The sequence below is a fragment of the Myotis nattereri genome (genome assembly GCF_964212035.1).
Source record: "Myotis nattereri genome assembly, chromosome: 14".
Taxonomy (NCBI): domain Eukaryota; kingdom Metazoa; phylum Chordata; class Mammalia; order Chiroptera; family Vespertilionidae; genus Myotis; species Myotis nattereri.
The window spans coordinates 40971664-40991586 of record NC_138089.1 but is presented as its reverse complement, the minus strand read 5'-3'; the positions used below and the strand labels follow the sequence as shown (position 1 = coordinate 40991586).

At 40.3% G+C, this 19923-nt stretch overlaps 1 protein-coding gene across 1 annotated transcript in view; it reads right to left on the bottom strand.

Annotated features, from left to right (window-relative positions):
- The window catches only part of RAB5A (RAB5A, member RAS oncogene family), a 33830-nt gene that overhangs the window by 10368 nt on the left and 3539 nt on the right, over positions 1-19923 (bottom strand). Inside the window, exon 2 of the mRNA XM_081105782.1 lies at positions 18358-18611. Coding sequence (XP_080961908.1) covers positions 18358-18520 — 163 coding nt within the window. The 5' untranslated portion in view covers positions 18521-18611. The remainder of the gene's footprint in view (positions 1-18357; positions 18612-19923) is intronic.

Below are 19923 nucleotides of genomic sequence, written 5' to 3'. Positions count from 1 at the left end.
CTGGTCTATCTTGCAAGAAAATTATAATCAATTTTTGTAAACTGTACCAATTTATCTGATGGTGTCAATCCTTTGTAAGAGATTCACTAGTTAATATGAATATGCTAACTGAGCCAATTGTAATTAGATATTATATATCATATTTGATATAACATTTATTTTTCTTACTATTTTTAAAAAATATATTTTATTGATTTTTTAAGAGAGGAAGGGAGAGGGATAGAGAGAAACATCGATCAGCTCCCTCCTGCACACCTCCTACTGGGGATGTGCCCGCAACCAAGGTACATGCCCTTGACCAGAATCAAACCTAGGAACTTTCAGTCCGCAGGCCGATGCTCTATCCACTGAGCCAAACTGGTTAGGGCCTTGCTATTTTTATTAAGTCAATTGGTTCCTGGCTTCAGTATCAGCACCTATAATATTAATTTTGCAGACATTACAATTGGAAATGTATTTTGAGGTACATTCTAATGAATATTTCTGTGAATTCTCAAAAATGTAGCCATACTTAAAATATACTTAATAATCAAGCCTCTTTTACAACACTAGCAGTAACACCCATTTTCTATAATCCTGTATTTATAGTAAAGGATATCGACAAAGCACTTTTTAAACTTTCATGAATGGCTCTTCTATAGAATCAATAAATATTTTTAAGCACTTAAAATTTAGCCTCTAACATTATCCCTTTTTCAATAAAAGGGAAAAACAAAGGAATGGATCATAAAATATAAGCCTTTTCTCAAGTAAAGTTTGATGAAACTAAGAAAAATTTAGTTATAATTTGGAATTCAGACTTTGCTTTCTCTTTTTTATGACCACAAAGTACACTGGCAGTAAAAACATTCACTTACACTTTTGTAAGTCAACTCTAGACTCAGGGAAATAACTATTAGTTAAAGTTGCCTTAAAGCATATATAATCTGATTCTCAAACCATTTACATATATCACAAAAGGCTACTAATCTTTTTTATTAATGCATGTACAAAAAGAAAATACAGGCAAAGAAATGCCAACAAATACATTAAAACAAACACACACACACACACACACACCCCATGACCAAATAGAGCTCTTTCAGAAACACAAAGCTATTACACCAGGCTACAAAAGAAAAATTGTGTTTTATTTAAAAATTAGAGGCAACATGCATTCCTAATATACATATAGGATTTTTCCCTTAAAATTTATCAAGTGTCCTCTCCATCCTTAAGTATGAAATCAGCAAAGCTCTTAGGCAGTCTCTCTAAATCTAGAAAGCAAACAAGGAAGTCCACCATCACAGTTATTTATCATCTGGGATATCCATATAAAAGTAGTAAATTATTGGAAAGAGACAATTATTTGGAAGACAGGACTGCCATGAAAATCCAAAGGCATCAGCTAATGTAAAATGGATAACGAGTTCTTTAAATTGACTAGAACAGATCTTACCATGCACTGCCAATTACCAGGTTTTCAGTATTATGCTGATGGATCCCAATCATATTAACACAGAACAAGAACAAGCAATTCCTTAGATTCCTCTTAGAAAACACTCTTCATCCCACACCATCAAGTAGCTCCTACTTCTGTGCTCCCACACTTCACTGTGCAATAACATATTTCATAGTTTTTTATAATCTGTTTAAAAGGATATTATCTTTTTCTTTTCCTAGACTGGAAGTTCCTTGAGAAATTACTCTTAGTTATTCTTCTCCACATACAACAGCTAATATAAATCCCAGTTCATATAAATATTCAAAATGTTTGCTAACAGATGCTCATATAAGTTATGTGGAATTATTTTTGGTCTACTTTAGATAACATTTGAATAGACAGTTCCCAAATGAGAAAAAACAGGCATTTCAAAAAGTCTCTATTCATGTTACTATATAACTATCAATCTCAAGCATAATATCATCAAAATCTTTTTAACTTCATAATACCATACTGTTGCTCATGGTATGATGAAAGCATAATTTTGGGAGAGGAGAAAAAGACCAATTATTACAGGCCAAGGGAATGAGTTTTAGGATACATCTAAAACACATTAAAATAATAAAAGTGTTGTAGTGCCACAAGAACAAATATTATGGGAATAGGATAACTCAGTATTATAAACATTACATATTGCAAGACCATCATGACTCCCTAAAGTTCTCAAGTTTTCAAATACTACTAACTACAGCATTTAACTTCCCATAAAATTCAGTTAAGTATAGCTGACGTCTTCAAACCTTAGTGCTTGTAAAAATACATTACTTGTCGATTACAAAGTTATAAAAATAAATTCTGGCACTCAAAATATAACTACATCAATACTGTTAGCAACATTAACTAACCACAAACTTACCTGAATCTGCAAAACCACTTTAATATATCCAAAACGTCTATTTTCTGGCTAAGAACCATCACTTTCTTAGACCTCTTCATTTTCTCTTCACTTCCATCACCAGCACTAGCAGTTGGTTTTCTTTTCGGGCCCACATTTCACAAAGAAACAGCTTTTATCACTTCGAGAGTTACTGTGTACGCGACGACAAGTAGAGAAAAACAAAGCTGCGTTGAGATGTGGGTGCTGGCCTGTCTAATAGGCTCCCTTTTTGAGCTACATGATCAGTTCCTATTTGCAAGCCTGGCAGCAAGCAACAATTCAGTCTCAGGAAAACTACAAATTACCGCATCATAGACCTAATCAGCTGAGAATACCTGAAACTGTAAATATTAAATCTGCTAATACCAAAGGCCTATAATCTAAGACCTTAATAAATAGTAATCAAGGAGCAGACACTGCAAAACAGTGGGCAGGGGAAAGACTATCCAAATCAATAGCATATCCAAAGGCCAACAACTCAAAAATAAAGTATGAACTAACAACTAAGATGATTCTACATGAATTAAACAGAACAGACTGAGGAACCACTACCACCCCAACCCTTAACAAATTATTTATCAAATTTGATAGAATTACTTTATTCGAATTGACAAAAACAAAACAAAACTATGCCTATCAGTCTCAAATAAAAATTTGAGACTAGGTTTGCAATGTATCATAGAATATCTTTAAGGAATTTTCTACAATGTTAACAGATTAATTTTTAATATGTGGGAATCTCATATAAATCTTACAAAAAATTACAAAAGCATTAAGGATAAATGTGTAAAAAAGTATTTCACAAAAGGTTCATAGAGAAAAGTCAATGTCAAAATCATCTTTAGAGCAAAAACATTAAATTTATCTCCTAACTTAAAAAAAAATGGAGAGAGGGGGATGGCAAAAACACCCACTGCTAGTGATGCTGTACAAATGTTTTGGAAATAATTTTTTTTTTTTTAACCAGGCAAAGCCATGAAATGCTGGTACTTGTTAACCTACTATATCATGGAATTTCCAAAATATGGTATGGTGGGCAGGGGCAGGAGAGTAGGTAGAACAAACCTTTATGTTAAAAAAGTTGTAAACTACCTAAATGTGTAAGTGAAAAGACACCGGTGGCTTGGTAAGTGTTAAGTAGCAATTACATAAAAATATGGTTATAAAGTGACCAATTTAATCGCCATAAAGTAAAATATATAAGTTCCTTGTAAGGATAAGGTATATCTATATAAAAACACTAATAGAAAAGCAAACAGAAAAAACTAAAATAATAGCAGTGTCCCCATAGTGGAATCATGACTGAATGTTCCCCCTATGTAAAACTATCAGAAGTGGTGGATTTGAGAACCTACCAAGCTAAAAATTAAAAATATAAATTGCTATACTGAGGGGAAGGACCTTTTTTACAGGTGGGATGGATCTCAGAAGATCAGGAACTTGTGATTGTCAAATCCAAGTTAGACATTGGAAGTGATGTGTAGAGAAAGCAAAGGTTTTAAGAACCAAATAATTCAATAAGAGTTCAATGGATCTGGAGCAAATTTCATGATGAACATCCAATCAAGAAAAATAGCAGGAATTGATTGAGCAGTATCAAGAACCAGGTACCACCCTGGCCGAAGTGGCTCAGGTTGGTGGGATGTTTGTCCTGTGCAATAAAAGTTGCTGGTTTGATTCCTGGTCAGGGCACATGCCTGGGGGGCATGCAGGAGGCAGCCAATCGATGTTTCTCCCCGCCCTCCCATCTAAAAGACACACAAAATTAAAAATCTACACTAATAAAAGACAAACATGCAAATTGACCATACCTTCACTATGCCTTAAGCCACGCCCACCAGCCAATCAGAGTGACTATATGCAAATTAACCCAACCAAGATGGCGGCCAGCAACCACAGAGCTGGAGCAAGCAGGAGGCTTGCTTGCTCCAGTGATGGAGGAAGCCAAGCTTCCCACTTGCCAAGGCGGCTCTGAGCTCCACTCAAAGCAACAAAGTTTCAATTATAGAAGGTAAATAAACCCCAGATAACTGATTTCAGCCGCCTGTGCCTACGGAGCTGGAGCGAGCAGGAGGCTTCCCTCCCGCCGCCGTGGCCGGCTCTGAGCTCCTCTCAAGGCTACAAAGTTTCAATTATAGAAAGTAAATAAATGCCAGAATAAAAAAAGAAAAAAAGGAGAGGCTGGGAGCTTCTGTCCCCGGGGGCTTGGCCAGCCTGAAAACGGCCCTCAGCCCCTCACCCAGAATGGCCAGGCACCCCAGTGGGGACCCCCACTTTAAAGGGGTGTGGCTATCCTGAAATCAGCCATCAGTCCCTCACCCAGGCTGGCCAAACCTCCATCGGGTGAGGGTCCCCACTGGGGGGGCTTGACCAGCCTGCAAACAGCCATCAGCACCTCAGCCAGGCTGGCCAGGTACCCCAGCAGGACCCCCACCCTGATCCAGGACACCCTTCAGGGCAAACCAGCCGGCCCCCTCCCATGCACCAGGCCTCTATCCTATATAATAAAAGGGTAATATGCAAATTGACCTTAACAGCAGAATGACTGGGAATGACTGGTCACTATGACACACACTGACCACTAGGGGGCAGACGCTCAATGCAGGAGCTGCCCCTGGTGGTCAGTGCGCTCCCACAGGGGGAGCTCTGCTCAGCCACAATCCAGGCTGACGGATGCCAGTACAGCGGTGGTGGTGGGAGCCTTTCCTGCCTCCTCAGCAGCGTTAAGGATGTCCGACTGCAGCTTAGGCCTGCTCCCCGCTTATAGATGGACATCCCCCGAGGGCTGCCAGGCTGCCAGAGAGATGTCTGACTGTCAGCTTAGGCCCGATCCCCCCAGGGAGCGGACCTAAGCCAGCAGGTAGGTGGACATCCTCTGAGGGGTCCCAGACTGCAAGAGGGCATAGGCCAGGCTAAGGGACCCCCCTCACCCCCCCGAGTGCACCGGGCCTCTAGTAAAATAATAAAAAAAATCAGGTATTAAAGTTATCAGTAAAGTTAGAAGTTGGTTTTCTGGGAAAATAAGTATCAACAGTAATAATGTAATGTAATGAACTTTCTAATACAGGGAAGCACTGACTTCAGATGATAAAACGCGGAGGCTCTGGCTGGTGTGGCTCAGTGGTTGAGCACGGACCTATGAACCAGGAGGTCATGATTTGATTCTCAGTCAGGGCACATGTTTGGGTTGCGGGCTCAGTCCCATTAGGACCATGCAGGAGGCAGCGGATCAGTAATTCTCTTTCGTCATTAATGTTTCTATCTCTTCCTCTCCCTTCCTTTCTGAAATCAATAAAAATATTTTTAAAAACTGTACACAGAAAATAGATAAATGGTCTAGAGCTGACAACAGGCAAAATAAAAACTAAGGCCACTTTTATTGCACATTAAAATTGTATGTGTATATGGGGGAAGTACCCAGTAGATTATGGCAGCAAAGCCCAGCCACATTTTCAGGGAAGAGTTACACTGAATTAATATGTGGAAGAGAAGGGGATACAAATAGATTAGGACAGAAAGCATACACCTGTGACTAAACCAAAATAGAAAATATTGCAAAAGCCTGGCAACAAGATAAAGAAAGTTACTATTAATATATAAAGAGATGGCAATATCCCCAAAAGTAAACCCATCTTATGAGATGATCTATAAACATTGATAATATGGGATTCATTCTTAACACATTGTATGCGGGAAACGTACTTATACGTTTTACTTACACATTTTACGTTGACTGGTAGTAGAGCGCGGGACACGTATTAATATGTTTTTTATAGACTAGCGGTAGAATGCGGGTAACGTATAAATACGTAAAGTTATCGTAATTTTACTGAACGTTGCCATTTGCGCAAAAAATTAGCAAAAATGGCCACCTGTTAGCGCGCGATAAAAACTACCTGCAAACAATGTGTTAAAAATCAATGATCCTCTTGCCCAGCAGGCGTGGCTCAGGGGTTAAGCATCGACCTATGAACCAGCAGGTCACGGTACGATCCCCAGTGTGAGGGGTGCAGGAGGCAGCTGATCAATGATTCTCTCTCATCATTGATGTCTTGATCTCTCTTCTTCTCCCTTCTCTAAAATCAATAAAAAAATGTATTTTAAAAAATCAACAATCAAAAAAATAATTTAAAAAAATCAATGATCATCTCATAAGGGATTGATAATATAAAAAGAACTCCTCCAACTCAGCAACCCCAAAAACCCAAACCACCCAATTTAAAAATGGCCAAAGCACGTTAGTAGTTTCTCTAAAGAAACACAAATGGCAAAGAAGCATATGGAAAGATGCCCGACAACACTAATCACTAGAAAAATGAAAATCAATGCCACTTCACACCCATCAGGACAATTATTATCAAAACAGAAAACAAGAATTGGCAAGGATATGAAGAAATTAAACTCTAGTGCATTGATGATGGGAATTTTAGTTAAATGGTGGAAATGCTGCAAAAAGTGGTATAGATTCTTAAAAAAATATTAAGCATAAGACCCAGCAATTCCACTGCTGGGTATATACCAAAGATGTGAAAACAGGAACTTGAACAGATATCTGTACATCAATGTTCATAGCAGCATCATTCATAATAGCCAAAGGTAGAAGAAACACAACAGTCCGACAAAGGATGAATTGGTAAGCCAAATATGGTATATACATACGATAATATATTATTCTGCCTTATAGAGGTAGGAAATTCTGACATGTTACAATATGGATGAACTCTGATGACATGCTAATAAGTGAAACAGGCCAGCCTATTAAAAATTTAGCTCTAGGAATCTGATGTGAGAGAAATTATACAGTATACTGGACAAATACTGTATAATTTCTCTCACATCAGATTCCTAGAGCTAAATTCATGGACAAAAATCGTATGGTATTTGCCACGAGAAGGGATAGGGAAAAAATGAGGAGTTATTCTTTGGGTACAGTTTTAGCTGGGGAAGATGAAAAAGTTCTGAAGATAGACAGTAGTGATGGTTGCGCAACGTGAATGTACGTAATATCACAGAACTGTAAACTTAAAAATTGTTAAAAATGTAAATTTCATATTATGCATCATTCAGCAACATCTAAAGGTAATTGTTGCCAAATGAACTGCAATGTTAGGAACTATTAATGATACATAGAAGAGAGTTTGCATGAAGTCAAGCAAAACCAGGTGAAGATTAAGAATAATCTTTCCAACACTGTTAAAACTAATTCATGTGCTTAAAAAAAAAAAATCCTCAGATCCAGAGACATGGAAGCATGGAACAGAGTGCGGAATTTTGGAGGGAAAGTGGGGGAGGGTGGGTGGGTGGGAGGTAATCCACCAAAGATTTTGTATGCATAACCCATGGACCCAGACAGTGGGGTGGTAAGGGTCTGGGGTGGGGATGGGCTAGAGGGGGTTGATGGGAAAAAGGGGGGACATATGTAATAATACTTCCAACAACAAAGATTAAAAAAAATTTAAAAATTACACCAATTTGCGTGCGCGCGCACACACACGAAAAAAAATACATACATACATTCATCCTATCTAATAAAAGACATGGTAATTAGCCGTACATCTGCTACCCTTCCCATTGGCTAATCAGGATGATATGCAAATTAACTGCCAGCCAAGATGGCGGCCGGCAGCCAGGCTACTGACACGAACAGGAGGCTTGCTTGCTTCAGTGACAGAGGACTCCACTGCTCGGCTCTGAGCTGCTAAGAAACATTGTTACAAATATAGAAGCTAAACAAAACCCCCGGATCTCAGAGCTGGAGTTGCAACAAAGTTTCAAATAAAGAAAGTAAACAAAGCCAGAAACCTGCTTTCAGCAGCGAGGTCTCACAGCTAAAGTCGGCTCTCAGCTCCAGTGACAGCCATAAATCCAAGAATAAAATAAAATAAAAAGGAAAAAAGGAGCTTTTGGGAGCTTCAGTCACCCACCAGCCTGAAAACAGCCCTCAGCCCCTCACCCAGACTGGTCAGGCACCCCAGTGGGGACCCCACCCTGAAGGGGGTGTGACCAGATGTAAACAGCCATCATTGCCTCATCCAGGCTGGCCAGGCACCCAAGCGGGACCCCACCCTGATCCAGGACACCCTTCAGGACAAACCAGCCGGCCCCAACCCGTGCACCAGGCCTCTATCCTATATAGTAAAAGGGTAATATGCCTCCCAGCACCGTGATCAGCAGAGCCGCGAGGCCTCCTGGCCCCAGGAGCAGCGTGACAGGGGGCAGCACCCAAACCCCCGATCGCCCTGCGGCTCTGTGTGTGACGGGGTGGGGCCACAACCCCCTGATCCGCCCTGCTCTGTGTGTGACAGGGTGCAGCGCCCCAAGCCCCCCATGGGCCCTGCTCTGTGACAGGGTGGAGCCGCAACCTCCCCATCGGCCCTGCCCTGAGTGTGACAAGGGGGGAGTGCCCCAACCCCCTGATCGGCCCTACTCTGTGGGTGACGGGGCAGCGCCCCAACCTCCTCATCGACCATGCTTGAGTGTGACAGGGGGCGGCGCCCCAACCCCCCAATTGGCCCTACCCTGAGTGTGACTGAGGGTGGCATCACAACCTCCTGATCGGCCCTACTCTGTGTGTGACAGGGGGGAGCTCCCCAACCCCCCAAATGGCCCTGCTCTGTGCGTGACAGGGGGGGAGCTCCCCAACCCAGATCGGCCCTTCTCTGTGCGTGACAGGGGGCAGCGCCCCAACCCCCCTGAATGGCCCTGCTCTGTGCGTGACAGGGGGCAGTGCTCCAACCCCCTGATCGGCCGGCTCTGTATGTGACAGGGGTGGCACCACAACCCCGATCCGCCCTGCTCTGTGCGTGACAGGGGGTGGCGCCCCAACCCCCCAATCGGCCCTACCCTGAGCGTGACTGAGGGTGGCATCGCAACCTCCTGATCCGCCCTGCTCTGTGCATGACAGGGGGCGGCGCCCCAACTCCCCAATTGGCCCTACCCTGAGCGTGACTGAGGGTGGCATCGCAACCTCCTGATCCGCCCTGCTCTGTGCATGACAGGGGGCGGCGCCCCAACTCCCCAATTGGCCCTGCTCTGAGCCCAACCAGGGGCTGCGGGTCAGGCACCTAGGGACTGGGCTTGCCCTCTGCCACCCAGGAGTGGGCCTAAGCCAGCAGGTCGTTATCTCCCAAGGGCTCCCAGACTGTGAGAGGGCACAAGTGGGGCTGAGGGACGCCCCCCTCCGCCAGTGCACAAATTTTTGTGCACCGGGCCTCTAGTACATAAATAAATAAATAAAATCCTCACCCAAGGATTAATTTTATTGACTTCGATTTTAGAGAGAGAGGACACGAGGGATGGAGGGAGGCAGTGGGAGAAAGAGACAGAAACATCAGATTTGAGAGAAAAATTGGGTTGCCTACCATATGCACCCGACCACGGATCTAACACACAATGTAGGTATGTGGCCTGACCAGAAATGGAACCCACAACCTTCTGGTGTACTGGACGACACTCCCAACAAAACTGAGAAATGAGAGAGAGAGAGAGCGAGAGAGATTGATTGATTGATTACTATCGCAGCTTGACAGTTATTCTAAAAGGACACCCAACTCTCCTAAGGGAATTCACTTACCAGGACATAGCTTTAATAAATATACTCTCAACATCAACTAGAAAACAAAATCAGTCTTAGGAGTTTGCGTTTGGTTAGTATTAAGTTAGTGCCCCAAGCCTTATCACCCTAGAATGAGCTGATAATACCAGTATTTGAACCTTCAAGGCTAAGAGGCACTAAAGGCCTCATTACTTCACCAAAGGCACAATCCTTAAGTCTTTACTCACCAGATTGGATTTATCTAACAAGGATGTAACAAATACAGAACAGGGAAGCAGAATGAAGGTACACATTACAAAGAGAAAAGGTAAAAACATGTGAGAAAGGGGAGAGGTTATTTACAAGTTATTAACTAGAATCAGCTCCTCTCAAATATGAAGACAGAAAAAGTTAATAAAATTAAGTTAGCTTTAACGATTATGTCTATGAAAGACATTTTATCTACAGACAACAAATACTTTATTAAGTAGCTTGAATATTATTAAATTTCTATAATATGCAAAGAAAACATGACTGGTTTCTAGTTCCAGGTGTAAGGACCTTAGAAGTCACCACTTCACCCTGAAAAGAAGCAGAACAAACTGACAATCAACAACTCTTCTTAGATCTGTAAGACAAGTGAGGTCACAAACAATCTGCTACCCTCAAAACCGGAGAGATAGGCAAATATAGAAAATCACACCTCAGAGCAGAAACCTAAGGAAACCAGTGCTCAGGTAGGAAAACATGAACTGTAACTGACAAATTGCTGGAGGTAAGGTGCAAACAAGTCTGAGTTAAAAACTCCAGGGAAACCCAGTTTTAGTAGGGGCCACCACACGTTTTTGAATTTTACCTACAGGAACTTGATCAGGTTCTCACAGTAAATATCAGAGAAAAATCCTCTTGTATTCTTGGCAGGGTGAGGGAAAAGGACCCATTTTGAAATAAGGCCTTGAGGACATATTAATTGAAGCCTCTAAAACTGAAAATATTAAGAGTGCAAAGTCAGAAAACAACAACTACAACAAAAACCCCCAGAACAGAATATCCAAGGAAAATTATAGATCCAAGAAAGTCAGAGAACGGCAAGGAAGATAAGTGCTGAAATATCTACACTTAAGCCTATCATTTTCAAACTATAGAAAACCAAAAATAATGTGCAAGGATAGTGCCCACGCTATTTTGCAAAGGAAGCTTCTTTCCCCCTTCTCTTTGGTGATACCCTTTTTCGTTCTGACTCAAGAACCTAGCACTTAATGCTTCCCAGACTTCAAGGGCATCTCCCAGACCTTTACAACATTACTGGCCTTGAAAATGACTCTAATGTTTAGCAATAAACCCATCCACGAAGCTTAAAAATTCTAATATGGATCTGAAAATTTTACAACCCAAGAATGAAAAGGAGCAAATTAAAGAAGGGAGAAGAGACAGGGGAAGACTCTAACCCTAGAGTAATAACAGTTACAGGAAACTGTAGTCCCAGAACAAAAGTATCTATGCCAAGCAATGCCCCCCAAAAGTAAGAGTACCTCTACAGGAGAAAAAAGAGATGAAAAGACTGAAATCCTTTTGATCCCACAATATTTAAATAAAATTATTTCTGGTTCAGTAACCACATCTAGAAATAGATCTTACAGAAATAAGTCCAAAGGGGGAAAAATTCCATGAATATATCCACTATTACATGATTACCTAAAAGAGCAAACAAAAATATAAACATTAACTGCCCAACAATAAGGGTATGGTTAAAAAATAAGGTAGAGTGTAAGTTTTTAAAATAAATATGACTACAATCCAGAGTTATTGAAAAATAATTACCATTAACAAATGAAATAGAATACTATAGTATTACTATTATAAGTGAATCTATATAAAATATCATAAAGTCATAAATAGTTCAGAGAGAAAGGAAATACAATAGGTTATAAAAATATGAACGTATACTTGACCTCACTCATAATATGGAAAATTTATACATAAAAAGTGCAGAGATCAATGCATATAAGAATAGAAAAGACTGACAAGTATGATGATACTTTGAGTTAATAAAATAGGGTTATAGGCATCCTATGCATTGCTGATGGGGACGGCAGTTTGGAAAATTTTATCAGAATTACAAATGTATATAGCCGTTGACAGAGTAATCAACTTCCAGAAGTTTATACTACAGATACTTGAAATATGTGAGAAATGACTATGAATTAAGTTATTCACTGCAGCACTGTTTAGAGCCAAAAATACAAAACAATGTGCAAATCCGAAACTAGAGAACTGATTAAGTATATCCATGCAATTGCATACTGTTACAGCCAAGAAAAATGAGGATGCTTTTCATAAAATGACATGGAGAGAAACTTGGCAGACTGTATTTTCCAACATGGTTGCAATAAGATTTCCCACAGTACACTATTCTCATAACACAACACTGAAAATTCCTCTCTTGAATCTGTTTAAGCTTGTGACTAGAACATGCCTGATACTATTTATGTGACTTTTGGGGCTAGGCCATAAAAGGTTATCCATCTTCCACCTGGTACTTTTGGGACACTCATTCTTGAACCCAGCCGTCATACTGTGAGGAAACCCAAGCCAGGTGGGTGAGACCACCTGTAAGTATTCTGGCTGTCAGCTCCAGCTGAGGGCCCAACAAACTGCCAGCATTAGCTGCCAGATATGTTGACATGATTTTAGCCCCAGACTGACTGCAATCCATGAGAGATCAGAAAACCACCTAAGCCCACTCAATCCCCAGTACATAGGAGAATAAAAACAGCAAATCAGTGAATCAAAAGAGTTCATTGAACAACAACATAAAGATGGAGGTAGTTCATTATAGGTAGAATTGGCAAAATCATTTTACTAAACAGCTTTAAACACTTCAGCACCACCAGAGGGCATCAATGGATTAAGTGAGATACAGTAAAAACTGTTTATGATCCCAATATGTGAAATAAATTTTAAGAGGGAAAAGAGGTTAACTTGTATTGATTGTATTGTTGAATGTGTCGGAGAGTACACACTTTACAAGTTGGCTCTAGAAGAATTCTTACTTAGCTCAATCTGCTCAGTTTAAAAATCTGTACACAGGGCTTATAAAAGTGTTTATAAAAGGGTGCCAGGATAAGAACCAAGCTTACTGTATCCTAAAAGAGCAAACAAAAAATATAAGACAATGTGTCTCCTAATTCATAGCAATGTTTAAGTATCCACATATAATAACATACTAGTCTGGAATACTGGAAAATAATTGATGTTAAGATTATTAAAAGATAATTTTAGGTTGAATGGGTATAAATCTTTACAACTTTCGTGATTAATAAAATCTATCTCAAATACTGAATATGTACTTTCTAAAAGGAAATAAACTATATATAATAAAAGCCAAGTGACCAGGACTGGTTGCTATGGCATGCACTGCAGAGGCCAACCGGCTGATCAGGGCCCCAACCCCTCCACCCCCCCCAGCCAGCCCCGCCCCCGATTGGCCCCCATGGGGCGGGCTGGTCGGACCCAACCCATGCACTGGGCCTCTAGTATTATGCATAAAGATAATATTCTTTCACTGAAAGCCAAATGATTAATTTACACAAATTCTAACTCTTGCTGTATCAGAAAGAAGAATGATTATTTCAAAAACCATTTTTCTCACTAACCAAAAACCATATACTGGTAGTCTGTCTCTAGGTCTTATGTCCTTTCTCAAAAGTACTTTTAATCTAAAGTAATGTGCAGATGCAAAAAGATAAAGGCAAGTAAATAAATGCCCAGATTACAATTATACAAACAAGTCTTTCAGAATGGCAGTAGTAGAAAGTTTACTACTTCAGGAAAAACATGAGCTTTTCAGATTTAAATTTTCTGGCTGGCTTTTATTTCTCAGTTTAGGAAGCAACTTTAATATCTGCATACATGTAGTATTCCATTTAAATGTGTAATTTCTCCCTCTGAGAAAACTTCCACAAATAACTTAGTTGATGTGGGTGGCATACATTTAAAGTAATATACATGACTAACCACTTTTGTGAAAACTAATTAAGGGGGAGAAAATTATTAAGATTTTACCATACTTAGTTGTAAATACTCATGTTATATACTTGAATGAAACTGCAAAAAAACACTATTAGAAAAACTCAACTTTAGGACATAATTGCTTATAGTTTTTTAAACCTTATTTGTTCCTGTCATTTTTAATGAGAGGCTTTACATTTTGCTAATCTGAGCATAAAATTCTTGAACACTGTCAAATGCTAAACTGAATGCTATGCACCAAGTAGAAGGGTCACAATTCCAAAATAATGGCATGTCATGACAATATAACAAAATATCATTAGTGATGAAAATGCCTCAGCAAAGGCCTGGCTGGTGGGGCTCAGTTGGCTGGAGTGTAGTCCCACATACCGAAAGGTTGCAGGTTCGATTTCCGGTCAGGGTATATACCTAGGTTGTGGGTTAGATCCCTGGTCAGGGCACATACAGAAGGCAGCCAATTGATTTTCTGTCTCATATCAATGTTTCTCTCCCCACGCCCCCCCGCCCCACTTCCTTTCTCTAAAATCAATGGGCATATCCTCCTGTGAGGGCTTAAAAAAAAAAAAAAAAAAAAAAAAAAGGACAGCAAAAATATATGTGATAAAAAAAAAATTATGTGATGGTAGTGGTAATAGCTAACATTTAATAAGCATTTTATTCTGAGCTTAGGCATTGTGCCAACAGATATATAAATATAAATATATATATATATATATATATATATATATATATATATACACACACACACACACACACTTTTGTTTAATCCTTGCAAAAAGATCTTTCAAGTTAAGTACTACTATTTCCATTTCATAGAGGGAAAAATAAAGTTGGGTATGACTTGCCTAAGATCACTGGTATGTACTAGAGCTAGAATTTAAAATCAAACGGTGGATACAAAGTCTACCACTTTCTTTTAAAAAAAATAAAAAAATAAAAAATTCTTTTTTTATTGATTTCAGAGAGGAAAGGGGGAGGGGGAGGGGGAGGGAGAGACATCAATTATGATAGAGAATCAGTGATTAGCTGTCCCCTGCACTCCCCACACTGGGGATTGAGCCCGCAACCTGGGCATGTGCCCTCACCAAGATCTCCTGGTTCATAGGTCAATGCTCTACCACTGAAACACACTGGCCAGGCTGAAGTTGGTTTTAAAAGCCTTATTTGACCTGTATAAGCAGAAAATATTAACACGTTGTATGCGGGAAACGTATAAATATGTAAACTAAAGTTATCGTAATTTTACTGAACGTTGCCATTTGCGCAAAAAATTGGCAAAAATGGCCCACGCCACCTGTTAGCCCGCGATAAAAACTACCCTCAAGCAATGTGTTAAGAAAGCTTTACAGGCAGGAAATAATAGTAATAATAAAAATAAAACCTTTTGGAAAATTCATTAACAAAATGTATACAATATAATTGGTATTAAATAGAAAGGGGAAAAAAAAAATATATATATATAAATACATAAAACTAGTGGCCCGGTGCACAAAATTCGTGCAGAGGTTGGGGGGGGGGGGGCTGAGGGTGGGGCTCCCTCAGCCCAGCCTGCACCCTCTCCAATTGGAGCCAAAACCAACAGTTGGACATCCCTCTCACAATCTTGGATCCCTGGCTCCTAACCACTCACCTGCCTGCCTGCCTGATTGCCCCTAACTGCCTCTGCCTGCCTGCCTCATCTCACCCCCAACAGCCCTCCCCTGCCAGCCTGATCTCACCCCTCAACTGCCCTCCCGTGCCAGCCTGATCGCCCCTAACTGCATCTGCCTCAGCCTCCACCACCATGGCTTTGTCTGGAAGGAAGTTGGATGTCTGGAAGATGGTTGGTCAACCCAGTCTAATTAGCATATTACCCTTTTATTAGTATAGATAAATTATATAGGATAGGATTGCTCAAATGGTGGTGGGGGGGGGGGGAGCCTTTTTCAGCAGGAGGAGATGCTCTTCGCAGACAAAAATACATAATTCCTATACTTGGACCGAAAGCCTGCCATATGCACTATACTGCCAAACCGGTCATTAAAAAGTTGAACCACTATCTTACACCTTACACCAAACAGCTGTTGCCCTTAAAACCCCTCCTCAGCCCCCACCTTAAGTTCTGCCTTCACAGTTCACCCAGATTTGGTTCTGATTTCTATGCCAGTCAGCGTCAAAAGCTCCACCTCCTAGGCAGCCATCTTGTGAGGGCATGAGGATTAATTTGCATATCATCTCTTTATTATATAGGAGGATTATCAGAGAACATCTATATTTATGATGCCCTGATACGGGTTTTTTGTTGTTTTTTTTAAAAACATACTTGAGCCAAAACCGGTTTGGCTCAGTGGATAGAGCGTCAGTCTGCGGACTGAAAGGTCCCAGGTTCGATTCCGGTCAAGGGCATGTACCTGGGTTGCGGGCACATCTCCAGGAGATGTGCAGGAGGCGGCTGATCGATGTTTCTCTCTCATCAATGTTTCTAACTCTCTATCTCTCTCCCTTCCTCTCTGTAATAAATCAATAAAATATATTAAAAAAAAAGTACTTGAGATGTCATTAAGAAAAAATACGAGCCTCAGAGAGGGCACCAAAAAAAAAAAAAAAAAAAAGAAGAAAAAATACATTTGATGATGATCAGAGTATACAAGACAAAAATAAAATGTCTACTCGCAGACTTCTCAGGCTCCAGCAAACTTTCTCAGGAACTAAATTCTGTACTACAGTATTTCAGTGTTTTGATTATTTTAATAACATGTACTGTGAAAGGGATGGGGGGCTAGCATATAAGTCCCAAACCTATTGGGCCCAAGTATTTCTCCTAGAATACATGTGCACTTTGGGAAATGCTGCCACTGACAATCACTTGCTAAGCAACCTGTTACTAACTTTCTGCACCAGTTTAAGGTAGGTGGACATGACCTACAAGTCTTTAAACTATTTCTACTATGTCAGCCATTTAATTGTATTAACAAAGAATGCATAGTATATTGCTCATTAAATATTCTAAAAATACCAGCATTTTTGTGATTCAAAGTAAAAGCTCCATGATATGGACTACATTTTTTTTTTTTTAAGAGGTTTTTATTAGTGTTTTTAGAGAGTGAGTAAGGGAGAAGGTGAGAGAGAGAAACATTGATGTGAATGAGTACCATAGGTCAGCTGCCTCCTGCATGTCCCCCACTGGGGATCCGGGCACGTGCCCTGACTGGAAATTGAACTGGCAACCTTTTCGGTGCACAGGATGACACCCAACCAAATGAGCCACACTTGCCAGGGCTGGACTACATTTCTGATGCTCATCCATTACAAAAACACAAAACACTAAAACAACAAATATAAGAGATTGACAAATACTATACTGCTGAGTCTTAAAGTGGGAATACTACTTATCTAGTGTATTTCTGTATACAGGGAAAATCCAGGAGGTAGTAGAGTTCTGGAATTTATCTTACTGGAAGGGTCTGAAACTATGAATAAAATTCTCAAGTGTACTTACTCGAGAATATACACTAAATGCACAGCATAAAATTATGCTTCTTGAAAGATGGAATCTAAGAAGCTGCCACATGCTAGTGGGTATATGCCTTACATATTTCAAAACTTTGCCTTTTTAAATGTATAAGGTTAGAATGAATTCATATACATCTGAAAAAATATAGTATTGTTTAATTGCATACTCCTTGCAAAATATTGTGAATCTTAAAGCTTTTGTGGTTCCTTGACATTATCTAATCCAAAGCTTCCTTTGACAGATGAAATTAAGACGCCCCCGCCCCGAAAAGGCTGTTCTGCACCACCGCTATATAGTTATGATTTCTTTGATTAAATTATTTAATGTTCTTTCTTCTAACCACAAAACTGAACGGTTAGTTGTCTCCTCTTTGTCCTACATATTACCTTCCTCTCATCTTGGTCCTACCAAAACCACTGCAAGCAGTGCTTTTTCTACTTCTTCCCCCTCTTCATGTCCCTCTCCATTATAACTCACTTTTTCTCTTCCATCATCCTAGGAGCATTCTTAAACGAGATTAATAAAATTTATTTTTACAAATTAGTATAATTTACAAATATTTAGAATTAGAAGTTTAAGATTCTTTTACCATTCTAAAGCCAATAATTCAGCACACATCTGTATTAATTTGAAGAAGCTTATAATTATCAAGAAGTAGATATCAGATAAAATCTCATTACTTGGGACATTAATTCTACTCTTGTCTACATTTGTATTTTAGCTCCCATACAATGATCTTAAGGATAACCAGAAAAATCAAAAAGTAAAAAGTATTATCTTAACAAGAATCAAGGTAAATTTTACAGCTTGAGGTATACTGAACAGCTCTTTTCTTCACTGTGTTACCTATTTAGGAATTCATCATCACACAACTGAAATTGCAAAATCATTTTTGCCAATGTGAGTCAATTAAATGAAGGGAAAAAGGAAAATCTTACCCCCAATGGTACTCTCTTGAAACTCATGAAACTGGCCTTTCACAAAACGAAGCACTAGGCTTGATTTGCCAACAGCAGACTCGCCCAGAAGTACTAGTTTGAACTGGCATATTTTATTTCCAGTATTTGGCCCGTTGGGTCTTGTTGCTCCTCGATTAGCCATGTCCAAATTCGAAAGAAGTCCCTAATTTCAGTCTCTTAAATGAACTTCCAGGATGCAAGGTGTCAATTTTTCTTTCTGGAGGCAAAGAAACCTATAAACAAACAAATGAGTTAAATACATAAATCAATAAAACAAAACATAATATTAATCACTTTAGTAAATTTTGCCTATATTATTGTATAACAATTATATCCTTGCCCTAGCTGTTTTTGCTCAGTGGATAGAGCCACTGAAGGGTCCCGGGTTCAATCCCGGTCAAGGGCACATACCCTGGTTGTGAGCTCGATCCCCAGTAGGGGGGCATGCAGGAGGCAGCCAATCCATGATTCTCTCTCATCAATGATGTTTCCCTCTCCCCCCCCGCCCTGGAAATCAATAAAAATATATTTTAAAAAATTATAACCTCTATTGGACATTGAATGCCACTGAGTTTAAATCATTTGTAATGAAATAACATAAAGGCATTAAGATTTGAGCCTAAAATCATGCAGCTAAATCCCAGAGCTTTAAAAATAAAATAAAGTTTGACTATTATAATCCTTAAAAGCGAGGAACCCTGACCTGGTAGCTCAACTGGTTAGAACATCCTCCCAACACGCGAAGGTTTTGGGTTCAATCCCCAGTCAGGAAACATACAAGAGTCAACCAATGAATGCATAAATAAGTGGAACAACACCCAGCTGGTGAAAATTTTAATTTTCAATTATAATTGACATTCAATATTATGTTAGTTCCAGGTATTCTGCACAGAAATTAGACATTTATACAACTTAGGAAGTGATCTCCCTATCAGTCTGGTACCCACCTAGCACCATACAGTTATTACAATACTAGTGCCCTGGTGCACAGATTTGTGCACATTGAAAGAAAATTATAAGGTGGCCAGCAGGATGGGACTGGATGAGATGGGCCGGACACGCCCTGGAGTCAACCTCCCGTGGCCCCTCCCTCCCAGGCACCTGGGGCGGCGCCAGGGCTTGAAGATCCTCAGTGGAGTGACTCGGTTATCTGCAGCGGGTTCCCTCCAGCAGGTGGGGTCCTTTGGCCTGGCCTGCAGGAATCGGGCAGAAACTGGCTCTCCAACACCCCCCGGGAGGTCCTGGATTGTGAGGGTGGTTCATGGGTGATGCACCCCGGTATCAGACTCCCTCCTCTCTGGTTCCAGATGCATCACCCTTGAACAAGTCACCGCAGCTCAGAAGCTCCTGCATTGAGTGTCTGCCCCCTGGTGGTCAGTGTGTGTCATACCTACTAGTTGGTCGCTTAGCCTTTTATATATATAGATTATTGACTATATTCACTATGCTGGCCTGCACCCTCTCACAGTCTGGGACCCCTTGGGGGATGTCAGAGAGCCTGTTTAGGCCTGGCCTGCGGGGATCAGGGACCCCACCAGTGCACAA